Source organism: Anolis sagrei, chromosome 4 (genome assembly GCF_037176765.1).
Source record: "Anolis sagrei isolate rAnoSag1 chromosome 4, rAnoSag1.mat, whole genome shotgun sequence".
Taxonomy (NCBI): Eukaryota; Metazoa; Chordata; class Lepidosauria; order Squamata; family Dactyloidae; genus Anolis; species Anolis sagrei.
The window spans coordinates 187,198,267-187,220,554 of NC_090024.1; the positions used below are offsets into that span (position 1 = coordinate 187,198,267).

General features: G+C 42.4%; 1 protein-coding gene across 1 annotated transcript; it reads right to left on the reverse strand.

Moving 5' to 3' along the window:
* Positions 1-1,442: 1,442 nt before the first annotated feature.
* On the reverse strand, positions 1,443-14,643 carry CDKN1A (cyclin dependent kinase inhibitor 1A). Its single transcript, XM_060773157.2, has 3 exons — positions 14,433-14,643; positions 4,565-4,972; positions 1,443-3,756 (listed from the first exon to the last, which is right to left on the reverse strand). The coding sequence occupies exons 1-3, from the start codon at positions 14,632-14,634 to the stop codon at positions 3,707-3,709; spliced, it is 660 nt and encodes a 219-aa protein (XP_060629140.2). The 5' UTR covers positions 14,635-14,643; the 3' UTR covers positions 1,443-3,706.
* Positions 14,644-22,288: the final 7,645 nt, after the last annotated feature.

Below are 22,288 nucleotides of genomic sequence, written 5' to 3' on the forward strand. Positions count from 1 at the left end.
CAGGTGTGGACAGAAGGTATCTGGATGATTTGTAATACATTAACAAAAATTTCCAACATCAGGATACCCACCCAACCTAATTGTATTGTTCTCATGTGCCTTCAAGATGTTTTTGACTTACGACAACCCAAAGGTGAGCACAGAGCTGAGCAGGTTTCAAACCCTGGTCTACTGGAGTCCTAGTTCAATACTCAAGCCATGAAATGAGAAACTTTGGGATAATCAATTTGGATTTCTGTGTAAAAGAATTGTGAGCTGTGTTCCGTTTCAGTACTCAAATGAAATCCCTAGGCTCAGCATTCTACAATTCAAAGTGCATGTCTTTTGCAGTGTTTTAGGCTGGTAGCTCCAGATTAGTTTATGGTTTTTAAAGTACATTGTATATGTTGAAAGCCTGCCCATCTGATCTATGGTATCCTCTCCAGTTTCTTGATATGATACTTTCAACAGCCTTCTGCATGTGGCTTTTGACTGTAACATACAGGCGTTGAAGAGTAACATAAACATGGTTGTGAGAAAGTATTAATGGATAAGTTTTCCTACCAATTCTAAAAACGTATCCATTAAGATTTTCTCACAACCATGTTTTTGTTACTCTTCAGTGCTTGTATGTTAAAGTCACTCCACTGGTTGCCACTGGAGCCCCCAGTGGCGCAATGGGTTAAACCCTTGTGCCGGCAGGACTGAAAACCGACAGGTCGGAGGTTCAAATCCGGGAAGAGCACAGATGAGCTCCTCTGTCAGCTCCAGCTCCCCATGTGGGGACATGAGAGAAGCCTCCCACAAGGATGATAAAACATCAAAACATCCGGGCATCCCCAGGGGAACATCCTTGCAAACGGCCAATTCTCTCACACCAGAAGCGACTTAAGTTTCTCAAGTCACTCCTGACATGAAAAAGAAAGGTTGACAATTAAAAAGTGTTGTAATTAAAGATCTACATGGTTTGGGTCCAGGTTACCTACAGGATCATCTTCTCCTGCACAATCCGCCTGTTAGGACACTGAGGCCCTCTGGTGGGCAACCACTCCAACCAGCCAGTACCCGACTGGTGACTGCTACCCACCTTTCCATCAGCCACCCAAACACTGTGGAATAACCTACCGGAAGAGCTCAGACAGCTAAACAAGATATCGGAATTTAAAACACAACTGAAGACCCATTTCTTCCAGTAGGCCCACCCAGTCAATTTTCAGAGTTTTGATATGCAGTCTATCACTGCTATATGTCAATTCTGTAGCTGTGTTTGGTATAAGTTTTCACGTGTGTGTGTGTGTATGAAATTTAGTGATTAATTGTATTTTTATGTTCATGTGTTTTTTAATTTGTTGTGTCCCACATTGGGAGAAGTGGGTAATGAATAAAATGTATTATTATAACATTCAAGATTTGTTCAACTCTACACAAAGATTGCACCATGAAACTCACACCAGACAAAAGCATTGCTCCATTATTAAGTGGCTTTATTTTAAGCCCAAAGCTTAATCTGTCAGTTCAGCAGCATCATATTCACACAAAAAAAATGGATTAGTGCTGAAGTGTCCTAGCATTACCCTGAATGTAAAAGTGCAATGGGTAAAGAGGTCAGGCCCTGCCCATGGCTGCTCTAACAACAAAAAAGAAAGAATCAGCAGACCATACTTATTATATTAATAAAGTGCCTGAATCTGTGCTACTAACAGGATGAATCTTACACCGCACAATTATCTGTACGATATAGATCAACCTGCTTCCCCCCAAAATGGCCTTTTCAGTCTGGCAAGTACATTCATAAATCCATCCTTGTAGAGACTCTGCCACCTTGGCCTCACCAGTTAAACCAACTGAGGTTTTGTGGCTCGTCTGATTATCTAGGTTATTAATATTTTAGGTATTCCAATGTATTACATCTATAACATTGAACTCTTCTTCTGTATTGCTGTTCCCCGGTCCTCTCCCTTTTCTCAGGCTTGTGACCCAACAGGTCTTGCTACCTATTTATCTCACTCCCTTTTTGATGTAGGAACATGAAAGCAAAGGAAGCCCCATGAAGCACACACACGCATCTACGTCCATAGTCACAGGTAGAACTGTATAAATAAGCTGTACCACTAGCAGAATCTTTCCACAAAACTATAAGATTCCCACCCACTCCTCCCTGCTACAGTACAGATACTGTGATATGGTGTGCAGCTCTAGACTTTTTCCATCCTTCTAATGAAGCACAACATCTGGGCTTACAAAATCTGGAAAGTGGAAAACTATATCTAGCGTCACAATGGGGAAGCCCCCTTAACAATGAGCTGAATAGTAGACACAATGATCTGGCTCTGATCTTGCCATTTTAGAGCTGGAATTTTAGTTTGTAAAACCAGAATTTCAGATTCTAGTGTCCCAATGTTGTGCCTCGTACTGGTAAAATGAAAGAAGATTTGACAAAAAGCTTCTGGTTGCAAAACTGTGACAGATGCAAACCTCTCCATTTTAAATGGAAATCCTCTGGATTATCTCAACATGAAGTACTTAAACTGCAGCTTTAAGCAGTGTAATTGCCAGTTTGAAAATGTACCATCTTTTGAGGACTGCTAGCAAGGACACAGGTAGCCACAGAAAGTATGAATTATAAGCTTTGACTCATCTTCAGCCATGACTGCTCCACAGCACAGAAATTAAGGAAAAGAAAGTCAAAGGGTATGCAATATCAATCTTTGCTAGCACACACGTAAAACAAACCCTGAAGTTTTTTCATTTGCTTATTATGTTACTCTGTTACATGCAGGAAGTTTAGAATGTCAAAAGAATCAAAGAGTGTTTATGACAGCGCGCTCAAAGCAGAGTGTTGGTAGAAGCCAATAAAATCAGTTAGTAGTTCCCACAGATTCACTTTCCCCTTCAGAAAAGTTCCCCTACGTGGGCTTTGGCTTAGCAGTATTTTGGACAGTTGAACAAAATTAAGTTTGAGCTGCCCATGAGAGTAGTTGCATAACAAAATTAAATTTAAGCTGCCTGTGAGAGGAGCTGCCGAAGCAATCGCACACTCTACATTATCAGGTTCAAGTGAATCCTGATCCTATCGAAAGGTATTCATATGTGATCATATGGCTAGGTAAGTATTTACTACTCACCATAATAGAAAAAAAATCACTTCCTACAGAACAATACAATTCAGTTCTTTTCCACTCTCAGATTGTTTGCTTAACTAAAGAGTATGTCAACCAACATGATCACAGAGCTGGAAAAGTATTGTCCTTACAGAAATGTCTGGATGTTAGATCTTGCAAAATGGCTCATACCACGTGCAATCTTTTGCCTGAAGGCAGGTAAATGAAAACAAGCAAGTGGCTGAACTATGAGGCAGAATCTGCCTTGATATTATTAATTGGACCCCCTCACACGAGATTCCCTTGCAGTTGCTCTCCCCAGAAAATGTATAAAGTCTGTTTTAACGTGAGGTCTCACAATGTTCCATTGCACATAAATATCCAGTGCTGTAAAAAAATTCTACATCCTTCTGAAGTGTTATACTAGTCCACTATATAGTTTATGAAATCTAAGAAGCCCAGAAGAGTCTTCAGAGCAGGACTGTGAACTTGCTTAGCTGCTCCTTCAAATAGCCATCTTGGTGACATCACTGGGTGTTGTGTCCAAATAGGCTCATGCCAGCAAACAACAGTGAAGACTTTCAGCTGGGGGACTGCATAGAAACATTTTGCTTGTAGTGTAGTCTTCATGGGCTTGACTTATATGGGATTGTTCTCCTCTTTGAGTTGTAGAAGTCTGGAAAAGAGAATAAAGACAAACTGAACCTCCAACTAGAAAGACCAGAGCAGAATGCTGGGAGGTATTCCTAGCAAAGACTAATCTACTCAAGAGATTTCAGGACAACTAAAGTGTAAGTGGTTACTAAAAGTAGATCCCAAGAACTTCAGTGGATTTTTTTCCATCAGGAAAGGTCACATAGAGCTTTGCCTTTAACTACCCAGAACCTAATTTCCTCTTAACATTTGGAGATCTCATTGCCTCACTCAGAGGGCCCTTCCACACAGTCATATAACCCAGAATATCAAGGCAGAAAATCCCACAATATCTGCTTTGAACTGGGTTATCACACTGCCCTATAATCTAGTTCAAAGTGGAAAATGTGGAATTTTATTCAGCTGTGTGAAAGTGGCTAGAGATACTACTATAGATGCATATATTCCAAGACAAAAGCCTCATCTATGATTTTAGTTGCTCTCGCCAGCCATGCAAGACTCCTTTAGCTGAATGGCAGGAATAGAAACTCAAAGGAATCCCTCCTATTCACCTGCTTTATGAATTATGTTGAAATGTGCTGAATATAGTCAAGATACCCTGTATTTAATCTGGTATAACATGTGAATACTACACATTCACTCGCATTCAGTATTTGTTCAATGATATGCCACTGTATTTAACATTTTCCACTGCAGTTTAATTAAATTAAGGAATATTTTCCCTAGCTTTGCACATAATATTCAGGACGTGAATATTCTTTCACCTCAAAACGTGAAAGAAGTGGGGTTTCAGGTCTTACTTTGGGAAAAGAATGATGACCAATGTGTACCTTTTATGGATGTCTGCTTTCGCTTCAAACTTCTTGAAGAGTCAGCTGTGCAAGCCTCAAAGCCCACCTGTGGCAGACTGTCCGTCTTTGCAGGTTTCTTGAGGGCCACAGGGGAGTTCAAGCTTTTCTCCCCAGTGCATGTGTTCTCCTTTGTGTGGCTTTTCAGGTCTTGAGATGGAAGTGTGTGTAGGTGGGAGATCTTCTCCCATTTGTAGTTGCCTTCAAGTGGGGTTTCTGTTTCAAAGTCAAAGTTCCACTTTTGCTGTGCCTCCTCCAGCTGGGCCCTCAGCAAGATCTGGAAGTCTTTCCGAAGCTGTTCATGGTCCACAGCTCCAAAGAGGTTTCTACAGATTTTCTTGCTGCAGGAAGGTCGTTGGATATTACTCTCAGACAGAGGCATGTTTCTAGCTGAAAAGAAGATAAGGAACATTTACAATCTCTCTAGAGTATTGATGTATATATTAAATACTATATTTTGTTCTAAGATTAGCAATTAAGAAAATATTTTAAAAAGAAAATCACTGTCCAAAGCCACTTGTCATGCCAAGAGAGACTGACCAGGATCACTTCCCACTGTACCTCTAATGACAAGAATGAAAGCAAGGCCTTTATGTGAGAACAGCAACACATAAGGGAAATGCGGTCTCTCCTGATACCCCAGTCCCCAGCTGTGAATGCAAATTGTGCATCCTTCCAGATCTTGGATTGCAATTTGCAGCATTCTTCAGTACAGTATTGGCTCATTGGAGATACAGTTCAACATCACTGGGTGCCGGGGGGGAGGCACATAATCCTTGCTTGGCCTTTGACACCAGCTTTTGAAAGAAAATAGAGTTATCCAATAGCTGAAAGCAGTAGAATGCTTCTGTTGCTGAAAGAGCTTGCCAGTGACATCCATACTTTCACACATAGTTTAAATGAGTTTTAAATACTGTTAACATTCTTAATAAGATACTGAAGATGTTTTTCACACTTGCCCAGATCAGAAGGACTCAAAGAGTAAGAGGAATTCTATCTGAAAATTCCACTCACAGTTGTGTTGGAAACATAAGATTACAATTAAGCACAGGTTTTGAAAAGCGTACAGCTGTAGAGGTACTCCATGTGTAATTATGTTTAGGATTGCAATTTTAAACACCATTGCTAGGGGAATTATCTCCATTTAGCCCAGTGGGACTTATTCCTGGGCAAACACATTCAATATTACACTACACATGGCCTTTTAGCATTGACAGTGCCAAACCCCGCCTGTTCTGTATATATGCATGGGTAGATTAACCATTTTCTAACAGGTGTGGATAGCCTGAGGCACCAAAGGTTGCTAGTGACTCATATGCTGATAAATCTACACAGCTGGTTTCAGATCTGTGGTTTCAGTACATCCAATTCTCAAGGAGCTGGGTTTTCCTGTCCTCCCTTGTCATGCTAGATCACCCAAATATCCACACTTCAGACAAGAGTGTTCTCAACCCCATTGTTAGAAGCACACACTTTGCCACCAGACCACAACTTTCATCCATTTTCAGTGATGAAATGTCATTAGCGTAGATCAGATGCTGCAAAGCAATCATAGACTCATAGAGTTGGAAGAGGCCTCGTGGGCCATCCAGTCTAACCGCTTGCCAAGAAGCAGGACAATTGAGTTCAAAGCACCCCCAATGTAATCCCTTAGTTCAGTGGTTCTCAACCTATGGGTCCCCCGATGTTTTGGCCTTCAACTCCCAGAAAACCTAACAGCTGATAAACTGGGCGGGATTCCTGGGAGTTGTAGGCGAAAATACCTGGGACACACAAGTTGAGAACCTCTGCCTTAGTCAATGCATATAGTCACACCAGCTTAAGTCTCTTAAAAGCAACCTTCAATGTCAATTGTGAATATGCATAGCTTGGGTACAGAAGGTTGGGTCCACCAAGGTGTTTATCAAAACTCCACTGTCCAGATCATTGTTTTGTGTAGCCCAGAGGTTCCCACTTGTGGTCTGGGGACCACCAGTGGTCCTCAAGAACTAAAATATGGTCCACAGCATCACCATTACTGCACCACTGCAACAAGAGCAACTAGTCTCGTGAAACCCTCATAGTGCTGAGGCTTATTAAATATGGCTTTTTCTGGGCGAGCAGATGGTCATGACTGGATGGCATATGTTCTGTATCAGAAACTAGAGCTGATGCAGTGTATCCAATGCAATCAGCACCCCAAATAACCAAACCGAAGCTAAAGTTGACCAAAAACCGATTTGTACCCTTTTGGTACTAATGTTAAAGAGTGGCCCCTGGTCAAAAAAAGGTTGGGAACCACAAGTTTAGCCCAATGTTTTTCCATGCCACCATCAGCCTACATCTCATTTGAGTAGCACTTTTCCAGCTCACAACCATCTCTATTGGCCAACAGGTCTGATAACGCTGCCTTTCCCTCAATGTTCAGGCTACAAGCGAGAAACAAAGCTGTTTAAAAATAGCAAGTGTCTTCATGCACCCTTTATAAACAGCTATGTCGAATGACCTCATTGGGAGTTTCAGGCATAACAGAACAAGTCCTGACAGGTAACATTTCTGCCAAAGACAGGACTCAACTTGATAACTTGTTGAGTCACCACTTCAAGCCACTGGAGCAAAGTGCCTGCTAGGCACCTCCAATTCCCACAGTTGCACTTGTTCTACAAACTTTGGCCACACCATGAACAGCATTTATATGGCAGAATAGCTGCCATGAGCAAGGACAAAGAACAGCTGAGAAGAGCTTTGACATTGTCATTACCATCTCATAATTTAATCCTATGACTTTCAGCAGTCTTGGACACTGTTTGTAGAGGAAAGGTGGGATATAAATTCAAAGAAGTAATAAAAATGCAATACACTGAACTTTAGCACATAGGTATGCGTACATGCAAACATATGCCAGCCAGCTGATCACAGACTGACAATCAACCTTTGCAACTGGTTTTAGGTGCTTTCCTTATGGTTTTATGTCCTCAGAGTCTAGAAGGACAGTCTTTGGATGTGATTTCCAGAGCAATCACTTAATCATGGTGCTTTTAATGGCCAGGGAAGCTGCTTTTTCCAGTGGGCAAATGCACAGGCCAAGGACAGTGGTTCTCAAACTGTGGGTCCCCAGATGTTTTGGCTTTCAACTCCCAGGAATCCTAACAGCTGGTAAATTGGCAGGGATTTCTGGGAGTTGTAAGCCAAAACACCTGGGGACCCACAGTTTGAGAACCACTACATAAGGGGTTTCTTCACAGATTTACCTCCACCTGAGAAGTGTACCTGTTGAACTATTGTCTGTTACAACTCCACTGGAAGCTCAGTGCTTCTTCATATAAAATTTATCCATCTGTGTAAGTACAAGTTAGTGACTGGCTTTAGGTCTCTCCAGTTTCAGACAAGAGTGCCTCAGTCCTACTCAAAGGTAACTGAATTAGTAATATTTGAGATATCATCCTTACTCATCATGACAACTCCTACAGCCCCACCCAAAAGTATACAAATGTTAGCAATTTATTCCACCCAAAAAGAAGTTTGGTCAGTTTTTACCTTTGCCAGGAATATGTCTTTTGTATAAACCAATGGGTCTTAATTACTCATTGAAAACCAAGCGCTTCCCCAAACATGAAAACAGTTAAATGCTGCCTGAAAAACACTTGTACTAGAAGAGAAAGGGGCAGAAAGTCCAAACTGGCTGGTAGATACTGCTGTCAATCCTGCTGATCATAAAGTTTCAGAGCTTCCACACTTCGACTCCCGGTGAAGCTTTAAAAATGTTAAATTTTTACTGTAACCATTATCTACTACCACTCTGTGATTTCAAAATAGAAGTGCAACTCTTCCTATAACTAGCATTTGGGATCTTCTATATTGAAACCAGGACTTCCAGTTCCTCCAAGGGGGAGAAGAGTAATGGCCATTCCCTAAGTCATAACACTTGCCTATATTTACCCTGCTGTTGTGGTAGTAAGCCTTCAAGCCATTTCTGTGCTCCACTGAGCACAATTCAAAGTGCAGGCCTTAGCCTATAAATCCCTAAACGGTCCCAGTCCAGCTTACCTATCCTAACACAACTCCCTCTATGAGCCAGTTAAAGCATTAAGATCAGCTGAGGAGGTCCTGCTCTCGGTCCCACTCTCTTCGCAGGTGGTGGAGACGAGAGACAGGGCCTTCTCAGTGGTGGCACCTTGGCTGGAGAACTCCCTCCCCAGTGACATCAGATCAGCTCCCTCCCTTCTGATGTTCAGGAAATTATTCAAAACATGGCTTTTTAAGCAAACATTTGGAGACTGAGATGAAGCAGTCAAGATAACTTTGGGATTGGTGCAATGTCCAATGTTCTATGTTAAGTTGGGGTTTTTTTTTTGTTGGATGTCTTATAGTTACTGGTTTTTATTATATGATGATGATGATGATGATGATGATAGTGTTCTGTTTTATATTTTGTGGGGCATTGAATTTTGCCATTTACTTTGTTGTGAACCACTTTGAGTCCCCCTAGGGCAACGTTTCTCAACCTGGGGATGTCAGAGGGGTCACCAAACACCATCAGAAAACACAGTATTTTCTATTGGTCATAGAGGTTCTGTGTGGAAAATTTGACCCAATTCTATCATTGGTGAGCTTTGGAATGATCTTTGATTGTAGGTGAACTATAAATCCCAGCAACTACAGTTCCCAAATGTCAAGGTGTATTTTTTTAAGCGGCTGAGGGGTAAAAGGCAAGTGCCTTAGCCTGTTAGGAATGCTGGGAGTTGGGGTCCAAAACACCTGGAGGAAAGGCCTAAGTTGGCCCAGGCCTTCTCTAGCTAGTGCATTGGCTTGTTGATGTTAATAGCCAAGCACTCCCAATGTAGGTCATCCACGGTTGGAACAGTAGTCATTGGGGGAAAAAGAGGGGGGGGGGGGGAAGAGCAAACTTCCAGTATTTCAAAAGCATTGCAACCCCAGTCATAAAAGCTCCTGCCCGCTTGGTGACTTAATTTTCCCTGCCTGGAAGTCAGCAGTGGAGGAGGAGGAGGGGGGCTGGCGAGAGCGCGCATGCGCAAAGGCAGGAGACGCTTGGCTTTTATCGTAAAAGGGAGGAGGCGCGCGAGGCACTCACACGCGTCGCCCCCCCCCGCGATGACGTCACCTGGCCCCACTGCGCGCGTCACGTGCCGCCGCCCCTGGAGTTGCGCAACCTGACTTTGTTTTCTTGCTTCAGACTTACTAGGTTTTTGGCCAACCACGCCCCAACTCGTTAAGGAAGGGTTTAAAAAAAATAAACCCCGACAACCCATTGCTTGGAAATTGGAACAGAAATCTTACAAAGCTTCAGTTTATTATTATTATTTTACACATTATAGACAACATCACAGTAAAGTATCAATCACAGTATAAAAATCTAAGTTATCCCATCTACGCCCCATTCCCAAGACACAGATTAGTTTCCTGTCAGTGCTTTTACTGATAAATTAGCATCTATTGTCTGATATTCTCAATAGGCATATGTTTGTTGTAAATATGTCTAATAGACCTATTATAAAATGTTAATTCTATCATTTCATAGAATCATAGAGTTGGAAGAGACCTCATGGGCCATCCAGTACAACCCTCTGCCAAGAAGCAGGAATATTGCATTCAAAGCACCCCTGACAGATGGCCATCCAGCCTCTGTTTAAAAGCCTCCAAAGAAGGAGCCTCCATCACACTCTCGGGCAGAGAGTTCCACTGCTGAATGGCTCTAGCAGTCAGGAAGTTCTTCCTCATGTTCAGGTGAAATCTCCTCTCTTGTAGTTTGAAGCCATTGTTCTACGCCACGTTCTAGTCTCCAGGGAAGCAGAAAACAAGCTTGCTCCCTCCTCCCTATGACTTTCTCTCACATGGCTATTATGTCTCCTCTCAGCCTTCTCTTTTGGAGGCTAAACATGCCCAGCTCCCTAAGCCACTCCTCATAGGGCTTGTTCTCCAGACCCTTGATCATTTTAGTCACCCTCCTCTGGACACATTCCAGCTTTCATATTTCAATTGTAGTTGTATTTTTGTATTATATTTTACATCAATATTTATATTATAATTATATTTATATAATTTTATATTATAGTTGTAATACACACACACACTTTACTTGAAGGGTCTGTTTAAGTAAACCGAGATATATAACCTATGGATCAATGTGTTATCGAAGGCTTTCATGGTTGGAATCACTGGGTTGTTTTCTGGGCTGTATGGCCAATGCTTCTGGAACATGGCCATACAGCCCAGAAAACTCACAGCAACCCAGTAACCTATGGTTGTTTTTATTCAAAACAGGTGAAACACATGCCAACTTTGGTCCAGACCCATCATTGTTTGGGTTCATAGTGTGCTCTGGACCCAGAGAAAAAACAGGTGAATTTGTGGGGATTTATATTATAATTATGTTCATATTATTTCCATATTTTTGTATTCTTATATTCATAATTATTTATATTTATTCTATTATTGGCTTTATATTATATCATATCATATTGGCTTTATATTATATCATATCATATAGAGTTGGAAGATACCCCCAACCCTCTGGGAAGAAGCACAAAAATTGCATTCAATCACCCCTGACAAATGGCCATCCAGCATCTGTTTAATTTTTATTGTAATTATATTATTTTGTATTGCATTATATATCAGATTAGATTATTATTTATTATTGCATTTGTATTATTTTAGATATTTAGATTATAATTATGTATATTATATTGATATTGACATTATAGTTAGATGTATAATTTATACATATTCAAGTCGTTGGTGCCAATTATATTCATATTTTATATTTGTTGTTCATTCAGTCGCTTCCAACTCTTCATGATCTCATGAACCAGCCAATGCGAGAGATTTTTATTATATCATATTTTATTCTGATTATATTATTGTGTATTATTATATATTTCTATTATAGATTATATTTATAATTACATTACTTTAGATATTTAGACTGTAATCATGTGTTATATTATGTTATTATTATAGTTATATTATAATTATATATTCTATTATTATATAGTTATTAATTTTAGTTATATTATAATTATCCATTATATTAATATTATAATGTTGTCTTGTATGATGTTAATATTATATATAGCTATAATTGTTTATTTATTATGTCAATATTAATATTATGTTGCTGTTCATTCATTCAGTCGTTTCTGACTCTTTGTGACCTCATGGACCAGCCCACTCCAGAGCTCCCTGTTGGCTGTCACCACCCCCAGCTCCTTCAAGGTCAATCCATTAATATTATAGTTATATTATAATTGTGTACTGTATTATTACTATGTAGATATTATATTATAATGATGTATTAGATCGTTAATAGTATTAGTTATGTTATAATTGTGTACTGTATTAATATTAGGTCGTTATTAATATTATGTTATAATGGTGTATTGTATTAATATGCCAATATTAATATTATAGTTATATTATAATTGTGTGCTGTATTAATATTATGTTGATATTAGTTATTTTATCATTGTGTATTGTATTAATATTATGTCGTTATTAATATTATATTATAATGGTGTGGTGTATTATGTCGAATTAATATTATAGTTATATTATAATTGTGTGCTGTATTATGTCGATATTATTTTATAACTGTGTATTGTATTATTACTATGTCAATATTAATATTATAGTTATATTATATGATAATTGTGTATTGTATTAATATTAGGTCGATATTAACATTATAGTTATATTATAATTATATATCAATCCATATACAGAGAAGATATATAATTAAATACATATTCAAGTCGTGGATACCGAATCCACGGATACGCCGGGGGAGGGCGAGTGCATTTCATCAGAAGGAAATGACAATGGTAGCAAGGGAGCCTTAGCAGTGCCAAACGAGCAGCGAGTTCTGTGCAGTGCTTCTTGCCCTAATAAGAAAAGAAAAAAAAATACTTGGGTCGAGTGTGTGCGCGCGGCGGCAGCAGCAGCAGCAACAACAAGATCCCAAGTCAAGTCGGGAACACGGAGTTCCCAAGCAAAGCGCGAGAGAACATCGCGGGTCTGGCGGGGAGTCAAGAGAACTCGTGCGCCTTTCGAGTCCCACCCAGCAGCACAGCAGCACAGCAGCAGCAGCAGCACTTCCCTCCCTCCTGCTTTTTCCTGCCTTCGTCAAGCCAAGGCGAGGGGATGCTTCTGCTTCTGGCTTATGCATCCTCCTCCTCCTCCTCCTCCTCCCCTTCCATTCCCTGAGCCCAACCCTGGGCCCAGACTCTGATCTCAGCCCCAGGAAAGCGACCGTCACCCTGAGTCACAGGCGGCGGCAGCAGAGGCAACACTCTCCCCTCCCTGGAGTCCAAAGGCAGGACATGCCCTGGCAAGCTCCCCTTCCCGGAGACTCCACAGCGCCCCGTGTGGCCAGGCAGGGGAACAGCCCCGGCGGCGACAGCAGCTCTTCAGACCACATAGAGCAGGCATGGGCAAACTTCGGCCCTCCAGGTGTTTTGGACTCTGGAGTCCAAAACACCTGGAGGGCCGAAGTTTGCCCATGCCTGCTCTATATGCTCTATAGATGAGTACCTACCGCGTCTCTCTCGCCCCCCCCCCCAACCCTGAACAAATGAGACAGCCCAATTCCTGAGCGCGCATTCCAAGTCTCTTCGAACAAAGCGGCCGCTACCATTGGGGTCAAGGGGGGGGGGGGGAGGCTGAGAAGAAGGTGAGGTCAGCTTCCTTCTCCTGCGATGGGCATGACCGCCATACGCGGGTTTGGCCGCTGGATTGAAGCAACCTTTTGGGGGGATCTGGCTCGGTTTCAAGGCGACAGGTTGGTCAAAGGTGTCGAGGGGGAAAATACGGAGGGAAAAGGCGCCCTGGAAAGGGAGGACAGGTGGAAAGGGAAGCCAAACATCGCCTAATGAAGGACCAAGGACCAGTCCTCTCCTCCGACATAAAAGGGAATTGGAGGAGCAGTCCACACAGGGGGAAAGGGACAAGATGCTTCGTCCCAAGGGGAGAATATATTTATTTATTTGCCATATTTATATTCTGCCTTTCTCAGCCCGAAGGCGACTCAAGGCGGCTTACAGTCGGCAATCAATGCCCCAGACATAAATATAAGTAAAAACGTTAACATGTAATATAAGAAACAATAAAAACAATATTGTATATATTTCTCCATGATATCCTTTGTATTTCCTCCCTTTGATGGGGTTAATATTTCTCTCTGTGTATGTATATGTGTGTGTATATATATATACATACATACACACAGAGAGAAAATATATATTTCGCCTTGACATCCTTTCTTTTTCCTTCCTTTGATGGGGATAATATTTCTGTGTGTGTACACACACTATCTATCTATACACACACACACACAGAGAGAGAGAGAAATTAGCCCCGTCAAAGAGAGGAAATAGAAAGGATGTCAAGGCGAAAGTGATAACTCACAGCCTCTGAGGATGCTTGCCATAGATGCAGGCGAAACGTCAGGAGGGAATGCTTCTGGAATATGGCCATACAGCCCGGAAAACACACAGCAACCCAAAAGTGATACTACTTATAATGGCATTTGGGGGGGGGGGGGTTAGGGAGAGCCGAGGAGGGTACATCAATAAACATAGAAGTAATACATACATATACATACATACATAGTATTTCCTAGTTTCCAAAAAACCTCACAACCTCTGCCATAGATGCAGGCGAAACGTCAGGAGAAAATGCTTCTAGAAAGCCAGTGATTCAGGCCATGAAAGCCTTCAACAATATGTATATAGAGCCCAAACTATATATATAGATCCCACTATAATATACACCCCAAACTGTCCTCTGATAGAGCTTGCAAAGCTACCCAAAGACAGCAAAATATGAAGCCTTCCCAAGCAATAGAGGCGCTCACCTCCCGTAAAGCTTCTTTCTCCTTCTCTTCTCCTTCTCTCCCCTCTTTCGACAGTTCTGAGCTCCAGATTCCACCGCAGGGCTATATATATAGGCGGCGAGGCCCCGCCCCCTCCGCGCGAAGGGGGCGTGGCCTGGCTGCATTTGGCCCCGCCCAGGAATTTCCACAGAACCTCCTCGCTGCGCTTTGTCACGATACACATACTACCTTCCCGAGCCCCGCCCCTCCTCCTCCTCCTTCCCAGGCTCGCGCCCAAGCGCCTGCGGCAATTGCATCTGCAGCGCTGCAGAACGAATGCAGTTTGATTGACGCTGCTGGAGCCCTAGGAGTTGTAGTTTTACAAGGTCTGCTGCTCTCTCTACGAAAAAGTGCCGGTGCTGACCAAGCTACAGCACCTAGTTCTTTGGCAGAGAGGGCTAAAAGGTCTTGTCAAACGGCAACAGTCTTGAACAGGCATGGGCCAACTTGGGCTCTCACTCCAGGTGTTTTGGACTCCAACTCCCAGCATTCCTAACAGCCTCAGGCCCTTTCCTTTCCCCCCTCAGCCGCTTAAGCTGTTAGGAATGCTGGGAGTTGGAGTCCAAAACACCTGGAGTGAGAGCCCAAGTTGGCCCATGCCTGAACTAGATGTATCTTGCTGACCCTTCCAATTCTGTTGCCCCATTTTGTTGTGTCTCTCTGGACTGAATCAAGATCTCTATGCCTCCGAAAACCGTGTGAAAGTCACCCACCACATTCTCAGATTTAGCAAAAGCTGGCTTTGTACCCTTCTCTCCAATTACGCGAGTCGAGTTGGCTTGCCAGGCCTCCTCAGGCTCAGAAACTGGGAAGAGGCTGTGCCTATTAAGCACTCAGGGCTGGCACCTGTCAGAGCAAGGTGTGGAACCTGGAGGCCCTCCGGGATTCTCTTAAAAGAGATCTGAAAGTCTTTGGTAGGATTACTATCTTGTTTCCCATGCATTTTGAAATCCCTGTGTGCCAGTGCCAAGAATCGTTCTTGGCCTATAAGGGGAATCTGTGCATAGCAAGAAATGCCCCTAGAATTGGCACCGGCTCTGTCCAGATTTGCAGCCGTCGCCAGCCGCAATGTACATTCGGCAGCCAAATGCACCAAGGAGGCCAACAACCTAGATCCACATGACACTTTGAATATTTTCTCTGTCAAAGAAAATGCTTTAGATGACAAGAATCCTTCCTTTCACACACATGTAAGTGTAGTGAGTTCAATCAGGACCATTAAAATGTGGAAAAGATCACATCCCTCAAGCTGCACAATGAAGGATCCAGTAGTGTGAAGAGTGGAGTGACAATATGTTGTCGAAGGCTTTCATGACTGGAATCATGAAAAGAATTCATATGGTAACAGAAAGTCCAACACTAATTATCATCATTATTGTGTTGTCGAAGGCTTTCATGGTCGGAATCACTGGGTTGCTGTGAGTTTTCCGGGCTGTATGGCTATGTTCCAGAAGCATTCTCTCCTGATGTTTCGCCCACATCTATGGTAGGCATCCTCAGAAGTTGTGAGGTCTGTTGGAAACTATGCAAGTGAGTTTTGTATATCTGTGGAATGTCTAGGGTGGGAGAAAGAACTCTTCCCTGTTTGAGGGAAGTGTTCAGCCAGGAAGCAGTCAGGCTTTGAAGCTGCAAGGCCACTCAATGATAATCAAGGTGGCCAATTGCAACATTCACACTTGCCTCCAGCAGACCAGAGTTCTTTCTCCGACCCTGAACATGGCACAAATATATAACCCCCACTTGCCTAGTTTCCAACAGACCCCTCAACCTCTGCCATAGATGTGGGTGAAACGTCAGGAGAGAATGCTTCTGGAACATAGCCATGCAGGCTGGAAAACTCATAGCAGCCCGGTGGAGTGACAAATAGACATTTATTGATCAAAGTTTTGCTCACGGCAGCCAGGTCCGGGAGATCCACACCCCCCCCCCCCCCCCGCTCCAAATTCTCATGGTGGTCCGCGAGAAAGCCTTACTGGTACATTATTTAAACTGTTATGTTTATTCATATCATTATCTGATCACCATGCTCAGTATATCCCATATGCATGGGGGTATTGGGATAATGATACAAAAGGTTTGCTATGATAGATCCTGACCCCCCCCCCCCCCCCCCGGCGAATCAAAATCCTGGCTATGGACCTGACTGCAGCAATATGCTGGGAGACAGACTACACATGTTGAGCATCTGTATTTCATACAGTAGGACCCTTCCCTTATTTTGAAAGCCCATTCATTGCAAACTATATTTGTCCCTCTCTCCCCATCAAAATATGTGAGCACTGTAATATCAGAGAATCAGAATCTATCTCAGTGGTTCTCAACCTGTGGGTCCCCAAGTGTTTTGGCCTACAACTCCCAGAAATTCCAGCCAGTTTACAAGCTGTTAGGATTTCTGGGAGTTGAAGGCCAAAACATCTGGGGACCCACAGGTCGAGAACCACTGATCTAGCTACAAAAGTCTGTTTAATTGTCCAAAAAGAAATGGATGTTGTAGCAGTTTTCTTCAAACTTTCTGACCAGCTATTTCCCCCCTAATAGTCCAAAGACTGATATCACATTTGACTACAACAGATTCTTCTTTCGTGGAAAGTTACTGTGGAAAGTTACCAATTCATAGATCACCACTTTTGAGTTGCACTGATGTACACAGTTTTCATGCTGTTTCACAACCTAACTAGACATAGTAATAATATAATAATAATTGTAAAAAAAACCCAAACAAACCTTTATTTATATCCCACCACCATTTCCCCGAAGGGGCTCGAGACAACTCACAAAAGCACTCAACAGTGCAAACATACAACTACAGCAAGTGCATAAAAATAGTACGATAACTATAACAAATAGTACGCCATAAAACCCTACTAGTTAAAAATCAATAAAATGCAACAATGACTGCAGATATAAAAATATATAAAATAAACTGTGATTAATATCAGCCCCATAAAGTGCTAAGGTGAAACAATAGCTGAGTCCTCAGGTATAATCATTAAATAATTCCTAAACAAGGCCTCTTTGAAGAACTAAGTGTTCCAATTTGTTCGGAAAACTTGGAGAGTAGGAGCTAATCTAATCTAATCTTTTTTGGGAGGGCATTCCAAAGCCAGGGGGCCACCCCTGAGAAGGCCCTCACTCTCATCCCCACCAACCCTGCTTGAGACCGAGAGGAGGGCCTCCCCGGCAGATCTCTGAGCCCGCACTGGTACATAGAAGGAGATGTAAATACAAAGATCTTGACAATCCCAGAATCTCATAGTGGTCATGGAGGAAAAACCTCTGGGAGTTATAGGTTTGAGAAGATAATTTTCTCCCTCTGCTACAAAACTTCAGTGGAACCACTAAGGTTGGTGTCACCCAATGTGGTAACTCACAATGTCACCCTGCTGGACTTCCTTCTGTGCCAGGCCAGACCACAGTATTGCAGCTAAAACATTAGAGCCAGTCCACTCCCCCTTTGATAAAACCCACCCAGCTTTCTGCTCACAGTAAGCTTTTCTATGGAAAGTTCTTCCAATCCATCAGTTTAGCCTTGGTGGCCTTTTGTCAACACTTTGATAGGAGAGGAAGGAGTGGAGACCAGGTTCTTCCCACCTCCTCTACCATTCAAGCAGGACAACAAGAAACTACCAGCTTCTCCATCTGTGTCTCTTATCCAAGACTCTCAAAAGGGAATGGAAGAGTTTTCATATTGTGAATCAGGAGATTCATTAAGTCAGACTTGGCCATGATAGTCCATGCTCTTGTTACATCTAGAATAGACTACTGCAATGCACTCTACATGGGGTTGCCTTTGAAGACTGTTTGGAAGCTTCAGATGGTCCAATGGGTGGCTTCCAGGTTGCTCACCATAGCGGCGTACAGGTCACCATAGTGGCGTACAACTCCCCTGTTGCATCAGCTTCACTGGCTGCCAGTTTGCTACCAAGCACAATTCAAAGTGCTGGCTTTAGCCTATAAAGCCCTATATGGTTCCGGCCCAGCTTACCTGTCTAAATGTATCTCCCTCTATGATCCACCTTGGAGGCTAAGATCATTCTGGGAGGCCCTGTTCTTGGTTCCACCCCCCATGCATGTGCGACTAGTGGGGACAAGTAACAGGGTCTTCTCAGTGGTGGCCCCTCATCTATGGAACTCCCTCCCGAATGAAATTAGATTGGCCCTCTCCCTCCTGGTCTTCAGAAAAAATAAAAACATGGCTTTGGAATTAGATCTTTGGTCAGTAATGGGTGCAGTGCAATAAGAGACTATAAATTAACACTGACGACTTGGACTAGCTCTGGATTGTTGTTGTTTATTCGTTCAGTCACTTCCGACTCTTCGTGACCTCATGGACCAGACCACACCAGAGCTCCCTGTTGGCCATCACCACCCCCAGCTTCTTCAGCGTCAAGCCAGTCACTTCAAGGCTCTAGATTATGAGCTGGATTATGTGATTTTAAATTGTTGCTTAATGTGATGTTTTAACTGGTTGGTTTTAATGTTTTAATGTGTATGTTTATTTCTTGATGATATGGGTACAAGCGGCATTGAATTGTTGCCTTTGCAGGGCTGCTCTGAGTCGCCTTTGGGGTTGAGAAGGGCAGGATATAAGTATGGTAAATAAATACATTAAACATTAAACATGAAAACAGATGGTACCCAGTGATTTTTGGTGGAGCTAGCATCTTAATACAAACAGTGGATGTAGCTCATCCCTTGAGCATTTTAGTAAAACTGCCTAGATAGGCGGATTTCAGACCACAGTGTTCTAATAAAGAACATGTTTGGACATGCAGTCTAGAGAGGCTGCATCCTAGCTGAATCTCCTTCTTCTGAGTGAAGTAAGATTTTAGAAAAGGAGAATACGGTCCAGCATCTCTAATCTTTCAGTGACAAGCTTTCATGTGAATAGCAAGGATTGTGGTTTAACATCAAACATGCTGTTTATCTGCAGCTCAAGGAGATTAATGTATTAATACTTGGTTTGCTATCTGTTCGGAGTTTTTTTTTCCCTGCAGCACGAGAAAGCCAATGAAACAAGAGGAGGAACGTTCCTTCACTCCTTTTTTGAAGATGGAATTACGTTTCCTGATTCATATTTAGATATGAAGTATACAAATATGCCCACGTTTCAATTGATTTGCATATTTGGGGTGCCGCAAGTCGAAGATCTGTGATTCATTACACAATTGCCTATGATGTGTATGCTGATTCCAGGAAAAGATTTGTAATACCTCTATTGCATGATGTATCTTTTAGCTGAGTGAATGTGTCAATTACTTACAGATCATGAATCCTGTGTATCCGGTGAAATTGCTTTGTTTGCTGTGGCTGTGCCCTCTTTCCCTCAGAAAAAACAACAATGCCGATACATCAAAAGTTTGTAAAAACAATTGCACAAGCTGTGAACATGACACATTCATTGAATTGTTATGTTTAACATCCTTGTAGTATCTTTAAGAAGAGCCTATGATTGTATGCAATAAATCAGTCTGGCAATCCTGTTCAGATGTATCAGAAATAGTGATCATTTAGATGGTGACACAGTCTTTTGCAGTGTGAGATAAAACAGGAACCAAACATTTCATAGCAGCGAAGTGCCCTATTTTCTTTGGACCGACCACTGTTGCCTTGCATTCATAACTACTCAGACCTGACTCCGTGACCAAGTCCTTCTCTGGTGCGGCTGTTAAGATAGGCCCTCCCTCTTGGCACAGGGCCCCATGGAAAAGAGTTCCCTTGTTGTGCCCACGGCGCTCTCACTCAGCTAAACAGAGCAGAGAAATTGTGTGTGTGTGTGTGTGTGTGTGCATGTGGAGGGCATGGGAAGGCACTGATTTCATGCCAGGAACTGTTGCTGTTACAAGCTTGCAGTAATGAGTGTGAAAACAAAAACTGATCACAATCTCACCATATGTTTTCAGGAGTCTAAACGCCTGCAATAAGAACAATAGCAAGAGCTGTCTTCTTCGTTTTCTTTTTAAAATTATATCACATGCCTTGTTCTATTGACAGTCATGGGCTAACTGTGTGTTCTGTAATGTGGGTGATGTGCTACGCAGAAAACTAGGCCATCTGATAAAAACCAGATCTATCTTCTGTATTTGTCGTACGCTTTCCAGACACTGTGGCTTTTATCATGACAGTAGTGGTTTTTAAAGTGAGGGACAGCTCCCCGTAGTCTGGTCCCACAACAAGGCACTGGAAGGAAATAGCTGGGAAACATTAAAAAGAATGGGATCCTGAACCAGCCACAGAGTTGCCTAGCAAGAGAGTTCAGTATTGTAGCTATCCAAATAGTTATGCTAACCATGGACAGTGCTGAAGCAAGACATATGTGGGAATTTCTAACCACACTAACATCATTCCACTGACCTCCCTGCATTTATTTAGTGCATGAAAGTTAGGCATGTTATTTGTAGTCTATGCTCCCACCCCACCCACCCCCAATCCAGCATGACTAGGACTTTGAGAGTTGTAGTTCAAGCTTTGGCAATACAGTAGTCTCGCTTATCCAACCTTTGCTCATCCAGCGTTCTATATTATCCAACGCAGCCTGCCTCCTGCGCAGATCCGCAGCTGTTGCAATACATTGCAATGTTTTGATGCTAAATTCGTAAATACAGTATTTACTACATGGCATTACCATGTATAGAACTGCCTTTTCTGTCGATTTATTGTAAAACATGATGTTTTGGTGCGTAATTTGTAAAATTATAACGTAATTTGATGTTTAATAGGCTTTTCCTTAATCCCTCCTTATTATACATTTTTGCTTATCAAGAGTTCTGCCGGCATGTTTATGTTGGATAAGCAAGACTCTACTGTATGTATATATTCAAACACAGTGGGTTAAAACACTGAGCTGCTGAACTTGCTGACTAAAAGGTCAGCAGTTCGAATCCGGGGAGCAGGGTGGGCTCCTGCTGTTAGCCCCAGCTTCTGCCAACCTAGCAGCTCAAAATCATGCAAATATGAGTAGATCAATAGGTACCGCTTCGGTAGCAAGGTAATGGCACTCCATGCGGTCATGCTGACCACATGAACTTGGAGGCATCTACACACAATGGCAAGTCTTCAGCTTAGAAATGGAGATGAGGACCATCCTCTAGAGTAGGAAACAACAAGACTTAATGTCAAGGGAAGCCTTTATCTTTTTCAGTTCTCTACACTTGTGAGTGTGACTTATGCAGATTTGATTAAAATATTCTCTAGAGAAATCTGTCATCTTCAGTGAGATTCTATGGTCCACTTCCAGCAGAAGGTGACCATTAAGTGAAGCTACAAAAATTAGAAAAGCCAAGAATGCGTTATCTCAGTTTTTACAAAAACAGATTTTTTTTGTTATATTCATGGGGTTTTTTTACTTTTCGGGGGGGGGGGGGTCTTATGCCCCTAACACTAGTGAATGTGGGCTGAATTTGTAATGATCAAGAGCAGACATGTATACTACATGAGCTGACTGTATACCTGCCCCCCCCCCTTCCCACCATGCCCCTGTTTTGCCCACTCAATAATCTTGGGAACCCATTTAGACAGGGATACACATCCAGAACCTTGCATTCCTTTAACAATTAGACCATTGCAAGTTATTCTATAGCTGAAAGTTTGGAGGAGGGTGTCTGCGAGGCCTTTGGGTTCTTATGTCAGTGTTGGCTCAGTCCATTTTGCACATAACAAACAGGAGGCTGCATATATGCCACTCTGTGTGAGCACACTCTGTGCTTGCCTGCCAAAGAAATGGCTGCCAAAAAGGTTGGGAGGCTCAGCAGGTAGAAAAAGTTGTGATGGGGGCCAGGGTTCCAAAAGTTTGTGCAACATTAAATTTGACTGCGGGCGTGAGAACCAGTCTTGGGAAA

Bases quoted from the DNA above. Each gene is read 5' to 3' on its own strand.
- CDKN1A (XM_060773157.2), bottom strand. From the start codon at position 14,634: ATGTGTATCGTGACAAAGCGCAGCGAGGAGGTTCTGTGGAAATTCCTG. The intron at 4,973-14,432 runs GTGAGCGCCTCT...TCTTCTTTTCAG, and splicing joins AGAAAGAAGCTTTACGGGAG to CTAGAAACATGCCTCTGTCT. The intron at 3,757-4,564 runs GTACACATTGGT...TCTCTTTTCCAG, and splicing joins AAAGCAGACATCCATAAAAG to ACTTCTACAACTCAAAGAGG.